Here is a 14,066-nt window from a genome sequence, read left to right as displayed (position 1 = left end):
ATATCTAAAGAAATCAAATCAAGGCTTGCCTGTATAAGCACGCAATCAAACTCTAATGTCCTTACTGCTGTTTTTAGTCTCCTTAAAGAGCGGGACCGGCTGGGTTCACCCTCAGTGCTTACCCAGCATGCACACAGCACACCACAAAAGATGCTGGGGCAAATGACACAAGCAGCTAACACAAAAGGACACCTAGGAGCTGTGGTCTGCTTCCACTGCTCCGTTTTGCTGTAGGCATTGTCTCTAATAATTTCCTTTGCTCGCTACCAGGACATGCTTTTTCTTACTAAGCCACATTTTCTTGATAACTTTCCTAAGTCATCAGGGGCATAGCAAAGTATACAAATGTAAGTTAAAATAGGGAAAAGTAGCTTTAATTTACAGTGAGATGAAAATATTCCAAACATGTAACAAAGTAGTACTTATGGAAAAATAAAGTTGTGTGCATTTAAGTTTCCTTTCATTCTCTGCCCTTGACCTCCATCACTATCAAAGACAACAAAGGGTGATGGTAAGGGTACGCTCAGCCAGCAGACACTGCCGCAGAACTGGCTAGAACACCTACACCTTCCTCCTCTCTCGCCACCGGCAACGCCTGAGCCTTCTGCTGACCTGCACCGACGTCACATTCATTGCTCTAGGGCATGCGGAGAACCTCAAGGTGGTGGCTCTGTTTTGTATTTATGATACAACTGCACTGTTGACAGGCATGATGGCCGTTCTGTGTCCTCGGGCGTGTCTCACTTTACCACACTGCTTTATATAGACTAGGTATCTCTGTGGAGGGAGGCTCCTCCCACTCGGTGGCCTGTATTTTCATACCTCCACATGTCTTTCAAAAGAAAAAAAATAATTTTGAGAAATTCCACTCATATCCTTTTTCTTCTTATGGTTTATACTCTTTGTATTGGATGTTAGAAAGCCTTTCAGCTGTTATGATTAGGACTACGATTAATTTTGTATTAATTTTTTTAATGGTATCAAGTAGGAATCGACATTCACTTTTTTACATATAGATATACAAAATAAAATGTTTAGTTGAGAATTCTCCTTTCCCCATAAATTCTTATATCAGTTTCATTAAAAGTCATTTGCCAGATGGAGAGATGGCTCAGCGGTTAAGAGCACTTCTGTTCTTTCAGAAAACATGAGTTCAGTTCTGAGGACCTATAGCAGGCAGCTCACAACTACCAATAACTCTAGTCCCAAGCGATCTGACCTCTAGGACCTCCCAAGGGCCCTGGCATTCACATGCACACACTCTCCTCCCGCCCACATCAGATACATATTTTTTAAAAATTCTTTATAAATGTTATGAAGATAACAGTGTTTCAAGATGGGGAATAATCTTTGTAAAGAATTCAGACCACAGCTGGGTGTGTTGGCATATACCTTTGATCCTGACGGCTGGGAGGCAGAGCCAGCCAGCCTGGCAGATCTCCATGAGTTTAAGGCCAGCCAGCCTATAAAGTGAGACCCTGTCTCAGTTAGGATGGAGGTGAGGTGGGCATGGGGAGACAGGACAAAGAATCAACTGCCTATAAATACGCACATCTCTTTCTCAACTGTTAATTCTGTTCCATTCACTCACCCGTCTGCCCCTGAATCAATATACATTTTCTTTATTGTTGTAGTTTTATAATAAATCAGAATTCAAGTTGTATTCTCTAGTTTACTCTTCTTTAGTGTAAAAAAAACTCTTACTCCTTGCGTGTGTATGCACATGTGCATACTGTATGAAGCTATATATGCCATATATGTGTGTATATAGGCCAGAAGTTGATGTTGGATTTACCCCAATTACTCTCCACTCTGTTTATTTGTTGAGAAAAAAAAAAGAAAAACTCACTATATAACCCTGGCTGGCCTCGAACTCACAGAGATCCATCTGACTCTTCCTCCCAAGTGATGGAATTAAAGAGCTGTGCCACCTAACCCAGCTCTAAACTAGAGACACACTCACTCCTTCACCCATCGATCTAGTTAGCCATTCCTCCAGGAACATTAGGTATTTATCATCCCATCTACTAAACTAGCTAGGCACAAGGACACAACACTAAAGAGCGTTCCTATCCTCAGTGAGTTTCTAATCTACAATGAAGCAGAGAAACTAGCCTGGTTACAGCACACAGAAGTTCAGGAACTGTGGGCAGGGGGTAGAAAGTGAGTCCTTATAGAAAAAGATCTTCAGTAACTCTCACAGAAGAGATTCTATAGGAGATACAATGTACCATGGTGGAAACTACCCAGCACTGGAACTCAGCTTTCTTGTTAGAAAGAAAAATACAAACCTTACAGGATTATAATCATGCTTAAAGAAACAAATGCATGTAGACTTGGAGAGGCTGGGCAACAGGTCAGTGGGAGAGTATGTGTTTGGCATCAATGAATGGGAGTTAATGCCCAGCAACACCTGTTGCTTTGTGGGTCCTCAGAAAGTGGTTGCAGTCACCACGACTAGCATCAACAGCACTGACGGTCAGGTGTCACTTTGCAGTACTGAAGGAGCTCAGGCTAACCCACAGACTAAACTGACTGAAGCAGTAACTGCAGAAGCTGAATGCAGAGTGACTTCGGCCACCTGAGTGATTCTTGCAAAGCGGGGTTTGAAGCTCCAGGGAGATTTCAAATAAGACTGAAACATTTCAGTCTCAGGAACTACCACACAGACTTACACCTAGAACAGCTCCAGTAATTACAGTAATTAAAACAAACAAAGCTTAAATCAATAGATTAAAAAAAAATTCTCATCAAGAACTGGCTTAGTCCCCCCTCCCCGATTTTTAAAAATTCCTAAACAAAGAGAATAGGTCTGTAAAATGAACATTAGGGTGCAGGCCTGGACTTAACAAAACTTTATGGGAATTCTTGAACACTATGTGCTTTAAATATCCCAATTCCAGGACATCCCACTCCAGTTTAAACACAGGAAGAAACAGTCTGCTTAGAAGCAGACCCTGGGGAAGACAAAGCCAGAAGCTGTCCCAGCTCCTAAGACCTTTCTTTTTTAACTCTCACCAATTTGGAGCTGAAGCTGGAGGGGTTTGTGATGCATATTCATTAACTTGCTGATAGCAAGTGAGTGATCCTTTAAAGAGAAGTGTTCCTCTAGAGGACAGCCAGCTAGTAAACCAGACAGGGAAACTCTGAACTCAGCCTTGCCCGTGCTCAATACAGCTCCAGCACAGGCAGAAGTGAGAGTCTCGGTACCACTGAGATGCCCGGGGGACCTGCACTTTATTCATAACTTAACATTGGGATTTAAGAAGCACCTTTGCAGGCAGCTTGTTGGATTTGCTCTGATGTGCAAGGCAAGGCTTTGCATTCCTGTGGTCCACACTGGCAACAGAAAAGAAGCTACTGTTTCGCTCTCAGGGAGAAACCTAAGGGGTTGGTATGGGAAGAACAAGGGGCTGGACACAGCACCTCCTCCAGGTTGCCTGGGGGTACAGAGACCACATCCTTTACTTTCTGCATGGACTAACAGCCAAAAACATGACTTTGGAAAATCCACACGGACTCTGAGATTGAGAGTCTCAGCAATGTATCCTCTTCAAAGTGGCTTTTAGTTCCCTGTTGCCAAGACTCAGGGAGCTCAAGGGATCCAGAGCAGTCCTGCTCAAAGGGCTGTGCTTGCCTCAGACCTGGTCTCTGCTCTGGCTTCTCTCACTGACCTTTCTCCCTCTGTGTCTTTCACACAGATCTTGCTTGGCACTCCTGAGGCTAGTTTAGTGTCCAAAGGGATACACATCTATGCCATGTACCAACTTTAATTCAGGTCTCCACGCTTTCCTTCCTAGTCAGGTGTGCTTATAATGACAAACAGTAACAAAGGCTTTTTTTTTTTTATGACTTAAGATATTCAGTGGCTTTTGTCTCCAAAGCGTCAGCAGTAACGTCAGAGGATTGTATCCAAGGAGCTAAATGTGCAGGACCCAGGGTCAGAGCAGCTGAATACACCAACCTCAGAAAACACAGACAATGAATTGCAAATGACACTCACAACAAAACGAGGAAAAAAACCTTCACACAGAAGACTACAAAAGAACTCTACAGACACTGAATTGGCTTTCTGTGCACACTGATCCTTCTTAGCTGTGTGTGGTAACTAACTCAACCGGCTTCACACATGTGGGGCCACAAAATAAAGGCTATTTTGGGGTTTGTTTTGTTTTGTTTTTTGTTTTTAGGGGATGGAAAGGGTTATGATAAAAATATTTTTTTCTTCAAGTCTAGTGTTTATTTTTAAAACAGCCTCACACGCTGAAGATGGCCAGAGCTTCTGTTTGTATTTTCAAACAAAATGAGTGGCATTAGTCATGCAGTGATTGGCCCGGTTAATTCTGCCGAGGCTGCACACAAAAGGTGCATTGTTTCAGTAGGGATCCACATCATCAAACAAAATGGTTTGGTAAACCCAAAAGAAGTGATAGCCCTTTCACGGCACATGGGTGCAGCACTGTGTAATTCAACTTGTTCGCGAGTCAGAAGCACAGGCCGGACACCGGCTACCCTGAGATTAAAATAGCAAGCCAAACTGATGAGCTGCTGCTCAGCCTTTCCCACTGGGAAGTATTCCACCATCAGGTAAATGGTGGCAGAAAACATGCTTCCTGTCTCTCCGTAGCCAGCCAAAGGGCACGTGAAGCTCAGGAAGAAATACTTCCTGCCTGAAGTGATGTGGCAGGATTTCTTAATGGCCAGCTGCAGCTAGAAGAGGGACGGAGGCTGACGTGGCAATGCAGACCCTTCTACTGTTCACAACGCTCGAAAATGCAGCTCCTATAGCCCTTGGGATTAGAAATGGCATGTCTTATGGGAAATGAAAATTCATTAAGTTCATTAGGATTTGAACAACATCTTCAACAAGACTGTAAGTAAAACTTGTTTAAGGGGTGGATTCTTGACTCGGCTTGATGCATCGTCTCCTCCTCCACATGGCACATATATTCTCGACCACATCACTACATCTTACTACAGAGACAAACCAAGTATCCAGACTCCTGCGAGACGCTCTGAAAGCTGCTTCCCTTTTGAGCCTTAGTACAGCTCTACCTGCACAAGTAGACGCCCTCCCCCCAATTCCCAGATCCTGGCTGCTGGTCTAGTCTGGCGGACTCTCCCACTGCACTGACACCCAGTAAGCAGAGAGCTCTGGCTCCTTCCCCCAGACTGCCAGGTCTCATTCAGTGGATGTACGATGTTCAGATACCTGATGTATGGATATACCAGAAGGGGGAAGAGATGGACCTGGAAACTGGTTTTAGGAGACACAAGGGCACCTGCAAGAACAGGACAGGTTCCTGACCAGAGTGCAGACAACTTAGGCACACAGGATCCTGACCAGAGTGCAGACCACCTAGGCGCACACATCACTCAGCACACCTCTCACTGTTTTAGCCATCTCCTCCCTTTGCCTTCAAGCGGTCTGTTCTTTCACACGTCTCTCCTGGTTAACAACTCGCACTTCTCAGGGCTTTCATGTTGGTAGTCGCTCTTACAATTATGGGGAATTTATGATGTGCAACTTTGCTGGCTAAGGAAATCAGTTGGGACCTGCATGTTTGGGGAGTTCCTTTGAGTTTAGTAACTCCCAGGTGTCACCAGCATCTGAACTGCCCAAATACACAGTAGTGAGAATAAAGATTAAAGTCTTTTCCATGTGATTCAGGAGCAGGTCTAACAGGCAATCTTACCCATGGCTTGCTTGCCCATAGCACACTGATAGGTGTTTCTTGGAGACTGGTTGTGATGAGGGTATGGGATCAGCCCAGCACAAACACCAAGGAGAGTGAAGGGCTCAATCTCCAAGTGGGTGGTGTCTCTGCAAAGATAATGAAGATTTAGGTAGTTCAGATAGCAATCGCTAAATCAGTGTCTCTTTAAGTACGTAAAAACACTATTTCCTAGGTCCTCATGGGATTTATAATAAGCTTTGATGCTAATGAAACTGGTAAAAGAAAAACATGCTGAAATAAAGCATAAACAAATTTTAACTGTTTTGTGATTAAAAATTCTTACCTGTGATGGAAATAAGAGAGAAGGGAGACAGTATAGAAGTGTTCATATAACAGCAGACATGATCATCATACACACTACCAGTGAATAACAAAACTGAACCAGAAGTATGGCATCCCTTTGTAGCTCTGGCTATCCTAGAGCTCACTATGTTGATAGGCCAGCCTTGAGTTCACAAACATCGGCCTCTGCCTCCTGAGTGCTGAATTAAAGGCTTGAGCCAGCACACCTGACATTATAGTTGGTCTTATCTGGTGCTGGGGGTTTATGGGATGCTTTGTGTATGACAGGCAAACCCTTGCCCCTGGGTCACATCCCCAGTTTAAGTTCACTTTTTAATTTTATGGACATCTCCATTTAAAAACACATCTTGACTATGAACAAAACAATAGAATTATCATATTTTAAAATAAGATGAATTTGATAAATGCAGTTACTTGGTGACTGGGAAAACCTCTGCTTTCTAATGGCCTACTGCACGAAGACACACAGTATGCAAGTAAGTCAGTAAAACCTAGATTTTCCTATAGTAGTGACCTCTAGCCATAAAGTGGGGGGAAGAAATACCAGTGTTTGTTTTAAAAGCAGGTATTCAGAGACTCCCAACAAAGTGAGACTCCAGTGCAGGCCAGAAGAAGAAACAGAAGCCATTCAGTGTTACACACACTTGAAGAGAGTCCACTACGACTGTCACAGTGGGTTAGGGAAGGTGAATGCAGAGGGTGCAGGTGAGTCAAGTGTAAACAAATGTTAGGAGTCTAGTGATGTCTGTGAGAGCGTCTGCAAGCCATGGGCAGCTGCCAGGGGACAGGCAACGGCAGCAGCCTGGACTGATGGAAAATAAAAGTGGTGAACGAGGCAACTAGGAGTAATCAGAGCTACAGAAACACAAAGGACATTTCCAAGTGAACCACAGGCTAGACGTGGCACACACCTTTAATCTCAGTGCTTGGTACACACACAGACACACAGACACACACACACACACACACACACACACACACACACACACACACACACACACGAAGCTCTGTATGAGGTCAGTCTGGGCTATACAGTAAGTTCTTGATCAGTAAGGGTTACGTAATGAGAGACTATCCCTAAAAAATGTCCCCTGTAAAATAGTTCTTTAATAGTTCTTGAAATGTGGAAAAAATAATTTGAAAAGCTCATCATCTGAAGGGGTTAAAAATTCTCACTAAAATCATTAAATTATAATACAAATATATACAAATATTATAATACAAATATATATATATATATATATATATATATATATATATCATAGTAGAAAAAAAGTACTTGCTTGTGATTGAAGACAAACAGTTATCAAGTATGACTACTAAACTCCCTTTTAAAAACATAACTGAAAAAATTCCAGTTCCAGGCAGTTTCGGTACATTAATGACATGAGGTAAGAGCAAGCTCTGCAGATGTCCTCTAATGTCTCCCAAACAGAATGCAGATGCTTCTAATGTACCACTGCGGTAGAAGAGGTCTTAACATATTGCCATCCCAAGTTTACATTGCACATATGCACAGAGATATTTTTACACCACACTATTAGTCCTCCTCTAACAGTGAGATTTCAGATATCCATGGACAAACTCCTATTTTGGAGAGACAAACATATTTTATACATCCCGACTCATTAGTTGGGTATTAAAATCAGAGAGGCGATTCCCTTCTAAAGATACACACTGAACGTCACATGATTAGAGGGATAATTAAATCTAAAGGTAACTCTATAGTGATTTGGGGCACTTCATTGGGACAAATGACAGGGGTGCTTTTCTTACAGAACAGCATCCTCACAGAGCCACCCCCAGAAGGTGTGAAGGAGACAGTGAAACAGACAAGTGGACTTTAATTGTGGTTGTTGTGATTCTTACTTACTTGTTAATTGTATGCTCGTAGAGTGCAATGTTACAGTCATTTTCTTCATTCACATCTAGGTATTCCACTAGACTCTCATGTAAGAAATCTTCAAAGTTCCTGGGGAAACATTGGTAAAGAAGACAGGAAGACCACTGTCGCAGCACTGTACATGACAGTAGAAGACCCTGGCTTTCCTTGTTCCTCAGACCCCATCCTCTCCTAGAGCACGTTCATCACTCACAAGCTGCTAAGATAAAAGCGCTAAAGGAGATTTCTGCCAGCCTGGACCCCACTTCTAACACTACTGACTCTCGAAACTGTGGTATGAGGGACGCAGTGCCCACATTAACAATACCTCTACAAGGTTTCCTTGGTGAAGTCTTAGTAGATAGTGATTTACACCAGGGCTCTATAACCCTCATGACTTGAGTTGGTGAGTACTTCATCACCTGCAGGCAGTTGCATGGGGAATGATTTTTAACTGGCTGCTGGCTAACTTGGAGGGAGGAATGAACAGACTAGAGATTAAAATACACTTTCCTAACAGTGCATGTCAAAGAATGCTACAGCTGACTAAAGCATGTAAGCACCTATTTAAAGAAATGAGTATTTTCTACTTTTGGTCACTTACCTGTAACCTTGAGCCAACTCTTCCATGTGCTTATTTGTGACTGCTGGCTTTTGTTTCTTGACAATGATGTAAGGCCTAGAGAAGGAGATGAGTAAGTCATAGAAGAATGATGTCAGCAAGTTCCATCTGCCATCACAGAACAAGAGAGTGGGGACACACAGCTTACTCTGGGTTGCTTGATGACCCATAGTTATTTTTTCTGTATGAACACGTAACGCCTTTTTCTCTCCGACTCTGACGCACACACAGAACTCTATATTCGTGCTACTATATTTACTACACAGCATTTCCTCCAATTATCCTAAGAATCATTTAGATTTAAACAAAAAAACCAACACAAAGATTGTAATCAGTAAAGTGTACACAGGGTTCAAACTCTTCACGCCGTATTTTGTGAACTGTGTAACTATTCTCCAGAAGCATCTCTTCATTTCCCATCAGGAATACGTGGGTTACAGCATTCTCCCTTTACCTATGCCTCGGGGCTTTGGTGCTTTGGAGATTTCATTTCCTTGGGGCCAACTGGGGTCTAAACAGTGTTAAACCATGTACGCTTCTGGGCAGGGTGGGGAAATCCTGTTCCACACTCCTCCATTCTACCTGGAAAGGGATCCGTTTTCTTCAGTGTGTCCACACCGCACAGCACTGACAGGGTGCCTGCCCACTGGTCATTAGCAGTGGTCTCCGCTTTCAAGACTGAGTACTATTGGTGGTTTAGGCACCCACTGGAGACCCTGGCATGTATCCCACTCACAGGAGAGCTGTAACACCTATGGAGTTGGCAAAGACCTGTCACTGAGGACAGTAACGGCACCTGCTTTGAGAGTTTGGTGGAGTGAGGTGTTTGATACATGACTATCGGGTGACTTAAAGCTATGCTTTGCTGGATGGTTATAGAGAACAGAACACAGCCTCCTTTCCTTACAGGTGACTTGCAATGGTTCATGGGGGTGTGGAGGAGGGAGAACTCTGGCAGATTAACCTGTAACTGTCAGTGCTGACTTGCTTCTGAGGGCTTTGCCACCACAAGGAAAGAGCCACCAAAAGAATGGAACGAGGCATGGTAACGTCAAGGGCTGTTGCTATTTGGAGAAGCGGCTCTTAGCAAGGGGAGCGAGAAGCCAGCAGGCACTGTGTGTCTGCCCTGGAGCCCACAGAACGATGTGAGGACTAAGGAGCACTTTGAAACTGGAAAGAAGAGGAGCTAAACACTCACAAAAGGGACATGAGTTGCTGACAGGAGCTGAGAGAGCTCTTCAAGGAAGTCAGCAGGACTCTAAGTCCTGGCTTTTGGTAAAGAAACAGAGACCCACTCCTGCCTACCCCAGGAGCTCAGCCCACTGCTGCCGCACCTCAGGAGCTCAGATCGCTCCTGAGATTGCAGTGAGGTTAAGGCTGCCAATCAAGAGCAGGAACTGGAGAATCCGCTTTGTGTAATAAATGCCATTCCAGGCAGCTCTTTATTTTTACAAATTTACTTTTAGAAAACTATCTTTAAAATAAAAAAAACATGTTTTATTATATAGATAAAGTAAAATGAAACCACTCTGAACAGGATAGCTCAGAACATGCCACTGTTTCTCCTGCCCCCAGAAGGCCATGCTGTCTCACCCCATGTCCTTCCTCTACTTAAGTCTGGGCTGGGATTCAGAGACCTGCTACCTGCCCCTGTCCTGTCGGACAATGCTAGGATGAAGACCACCACGCCTGCCTGGGCTATTTGTTAGCAGCTCTATGTAAGCATTTACCACGGCCTACTTGTTACTTCCTAGCAGAGTCCTCGGGATACACAGCCACTGACAATTCACAGCAAAGGAAACTGAACCCCAGAAACTTAGGAACACTCAGAATCACAGTCACTAAGTGGCCAGTGGGGACTCAAAATGTGGGCATCTTATTTTCAGCAACATTGTAAGAGAAACCAGTTCTGATCAAGTTAAGCAAAACATCACTTTACTGGAAGCATTAAGAATTTACCAGAAGGCTGGTTATGCTAGGCTTGTCTGTGAGTATAGCAGAAGAATATCGTTAGGGATGGTTTCATTGACTTTTTTCTTTCTTTCTTTCTTTCTTTCTTTCTTTCTTTCTTTCTTTCTATCTATCTATCTATCTATCTATCTATCTATCTATCTATTTATTTATTTAATTTTTATTGCTGGTCCTGTTTGGTTCTCCTGCATCTATCTATCTATCTATCTATCTATCTATCTATCTATCTATCTATTTAATTTTTATTGCTGGTCCTGTTTGGTTCTCCTGCATCTCTGAACTATTCAGCCTCTGGTTCCTGCCCTCTCAGTAGTATCAGGGCTGAGTTCCCTCTCAAGGCATGGGTCTCAAGCTGGAGCAGTCATCAGAGAGGCTTCCCAGCAGCTGATGGAAACAGATGCAGAGACCCACAGCCAAGCATTAGGCAGAGCTCAGGGAGTCCTGTGGAAGATGGGGAGGAAGGACTGCAGGAACCAGAGGGGTCAGGATACCAAGACTTTAAAGGTGGGCGGAATACAGAGGTAAAACACGATTAGTGGAGCCAAGTGACACATTTAAGGACCACCAGGAAAAACCCAACTCTACTGTGCTCTGGGCCTGCGGCTCAGCCTCCCAGACTGCCAAGTCCCTCATGAAAGTGAAGAGAATTCAGATAATGGCCTTACACATAGCACAGCCAGGAAAACGACAGACAGCAGCCCACACCCGTTCTCAGCACAGCCTGCTACCACTAGTCACTGTCGCTGCTCTCGGAGGACAGAAAGTACCCCACTGGTCTTCAAACCTCCTGGCAGACTGGACTCTCGGAGGACAGAAAGTACCCCACTGGTCTTCAAACCTCCTGGCAGACTGGACTCTCGGAGGACAGAAAGTACCCCACTGGTCTTCAAACCTCTTGTTTTTCTCTAAGTTGTGGGATAACAGAACTAAATTTTTTATCTTCACGACAAGAAAGAGGCTAAAGCAAGCTTCAAAACGAGAAGCAAGACCATTTCTTCCAAAGAGCACATAAAGAGTCTCCAGCTCTCTACAGCACACACCTGCACAAGCGCCCGCCATCAGAAGAGATGTAAACACATCGATCCGTAAGGTTTGTGGAGATAGAAACAAATTCATTGATGTATCCTGCTCTTCGCATCAGCCGGAATGTGCTGACAAGCTTTTTATGGTCTCGAATGACACCCAGGATATTACCTAACAAAGAGAATAGTCCAGTGAGTCAGACACAAAAAATAATCTGCCTTAAATTACCCATCCAATAGTAACACTGAGAAGCAGTGAGTAGTCATGTAAAAAGTTATTAACATCAGAACTCATCCATGGGCTTTAGGAAGCAGCACCAGAGTATGCTCAAAGACGGTCCAAGAGCCTTAAAGCCTGTGGCCATCACACTAGACACTGACTGAGGAATTCCCCCAAGTGTTGCCCTGACTGTCCTCAACTGTCTGCATGGTGACAGGACATGCCACAACAGGCAGGGGTGAAGCCTGGCCTGTTAATTCCACAGGTGTCTTGTAGAACAAAGTGACGAGAACCCTGCCTTGGACCTGCTGTGAAACCAAGATGCCAGGTTTTACCTCCCAGGACCCAGGGAGGCATAGGATGACGTGCAGACTAAGACCCAGCCCCCCCATCAGCCCTTTGGGGAACACTGATGAGGCAGACAGCCTTGCTGAGGTCCTGCCCCTTCCTCCAGAGCCTGTATTATACAGGGCTAGAACTCTCTGAATGGCGGGGAAAGGGATGGTTAGAGATGAGCACATCGGACAGGATACAGCTACCAAGTTAAAAGGAGAAGGGTGGGCACACTGCTGCCAGCCTCCGGGGGCTTTGAAGAGAGCAGAGTCTACATGAAGGAAGAAATGACATGAAACACGGAGAGTGACTGAGGCTGGACAGTATGAATGAGTTGATCTGGCTGTTTCTGCAGAGCTGTGCATGTGTTTAACTAGCTCTCCACTCCACAGAGCTTATCTGACTATGGACATTTTAGCAGCTGCAAATACATATTCATGGAGAGCAGCAGATGGACCTCAGCGGTGCTCTTCTGTGTTGTCTGGGTGTGGTGGTTTGAACACCCTTGGCCCGTGGGAAAGTGTGTCACGGTGAGGTGGAGCTTTGTATGCTCAAGTCTGGCCAGTGTAATGCTCTCCTCCCGGCTGCCTGCAGATGGAGATTCGGAACTCTGGGCTCCTACAGCACCATGTCTGCCCGTGTGCTATCATGCTTCCTGCAATGACAATGGACTGAACCTCAGAAACTGTACGCTGGCCCCAATTTAATGTTTTCCTTTATAGTGTTGCCCTGCTCGTGTTGTCCCTTCATAGCAATGAAATCCACGGAAACCAACAAAACTAAGACACCTGGGTACCACAGCCAAAAGATAACCGTTTCTGCTATCACCTTTCCTCCTTTAAACCAAGGCAGGCTGGAGCTAGCGTCCCAGCTAGGGATGCGACCTTGTGTCCAGCACTCTCCCTCTCAGTCCTGGGACCCCATCTGGCTTGGACCTGTGGAAGCTCTCTGAAACTGACAACTACTCCTAAAGGAAAATCACTTTCTCCAGTGGAGTGTCACTGAGTATACTAACCAGTTTAAGAGTGGGTCCCATACTCACCAGTAGGTGACCAAGATAAAAATAACTCAATGGTGTTTTTGGAGATTTTTTTTTTTTTTTTTTTTTTGGGTCTCATAGTACTTTGTTTAGGCTTTTTTCTTACCATTCTAGTGCTTTGCTTTTAATGGGTTTTGATGGTGTGTGTGTGTGTGTGTGTGTGTGTGTGTGTGTGTGTGTGCCAGTGTGCATGTGCATTTCTGTTCTTTCTTTTGTTTTTGTTTTAGTCTAGTTTGTTTTGTCTTGCCTATTTGTTTTCTAAAGAGATGGAAAAAGAAGTCACAGTTGGAAAGGCAAGGAGGTGGGAGGACCGAGGAGGAAACAAGGGAGGGAAACCATAACCAGAATATATTGTATGACAAACATTTATTTTCTATAAAAACATAAAAAAAAATAAGGTTTGTCTAGGGCCAGAATTAAAGTATGTTTATGCTTTAAATAAAAAGATAATGTATTGTCTCTCTACTTCCAAAAGTTAGCTTTGGACTGTGGTTCTCAGCCTTCCTACTGCTGTGACCCTTTACTACAGTTCCTCATGGTATGGCGACCCCCAGCATAAAACTGTATCATTGCTACTTCAGAACTGCAATGTTGCTACTGTTATAAATCGTATTGTAAATCTCTGATATGTGACCCCTGTGAAAGTGTCACTCAACACTCCCCTCCCCCACTAAGGAGTGGTTGTGAGCCATGGGTTGGAGAAACACTGGCTTAGGATGATGTCTCTGTAGCATACCTACCATTCAGGAAGACGAGAAACACATTTGGGTAAGAGAGCTCTTCTCCACACAGTAAGTTCACATCTTCTACTCCCAAGTTCCCAGCTAACTTAATGATGGGTCCGTCTTCCATGTCGGTTGTTATGTGTGTCATGAGGGCCAAGTTCTTAACCAAACCACAGGCCTAACAAAAAACACAGCCACTCTAAGAATAAAC

At 44.2% G+C, this 14,066-nt stretch overlaps 1 protein-coding gene across 1 annotated transcript in view; it reads right to left on the bottom strand.

The window, feature by feature from the left end:
- The window catches only part of POLR3B (RNA polymerase III subunit B), an 88,126-nt gene that overhangs the window by 32,805 nt on the left and 41,255 nt on the right, over positions 1–14,066 (bottom strand). The window contains exons 15-19 of the mRNA XM_080935283.1: positions 13,871–14,033; positions 11,557–11,710; positions 8,528–8,602; positions 7,915–8,013; positions 5,697–5,824 (exon numbers count right to left, since the gene is read on the bottom strand). Of these exons, the coding sequence (XP_080791409.1) occupies positions 5,697–5,824; positions 7,915–8,013; positions 8,528–8,602; positions 11,557–11,710; positions 13,871–14,033 (619 nt within the window). The remainder of the gene's footprint in view (positions 1–5,696; positions 5,825–7,914; positions 8,014–8,527; positions 8,603–11,556; positions 11,711–13,870; positions 14,034–14,066) is intronic.

This window comes from Micromys minutus (assembly GCF_963924665.1).
Source record: "Micromys minutus genome assembly, chromosome: 22".
NCBI lineage: Eukaryota > Metazoa > Chordata > Mammalia > Rodentia > Muridae > Micromys > Micromys minutus.
Note: the sequence above shows the minus strand (reverse complement) of the source record. Positions and strands in the feature narration are given on the sequence as shown.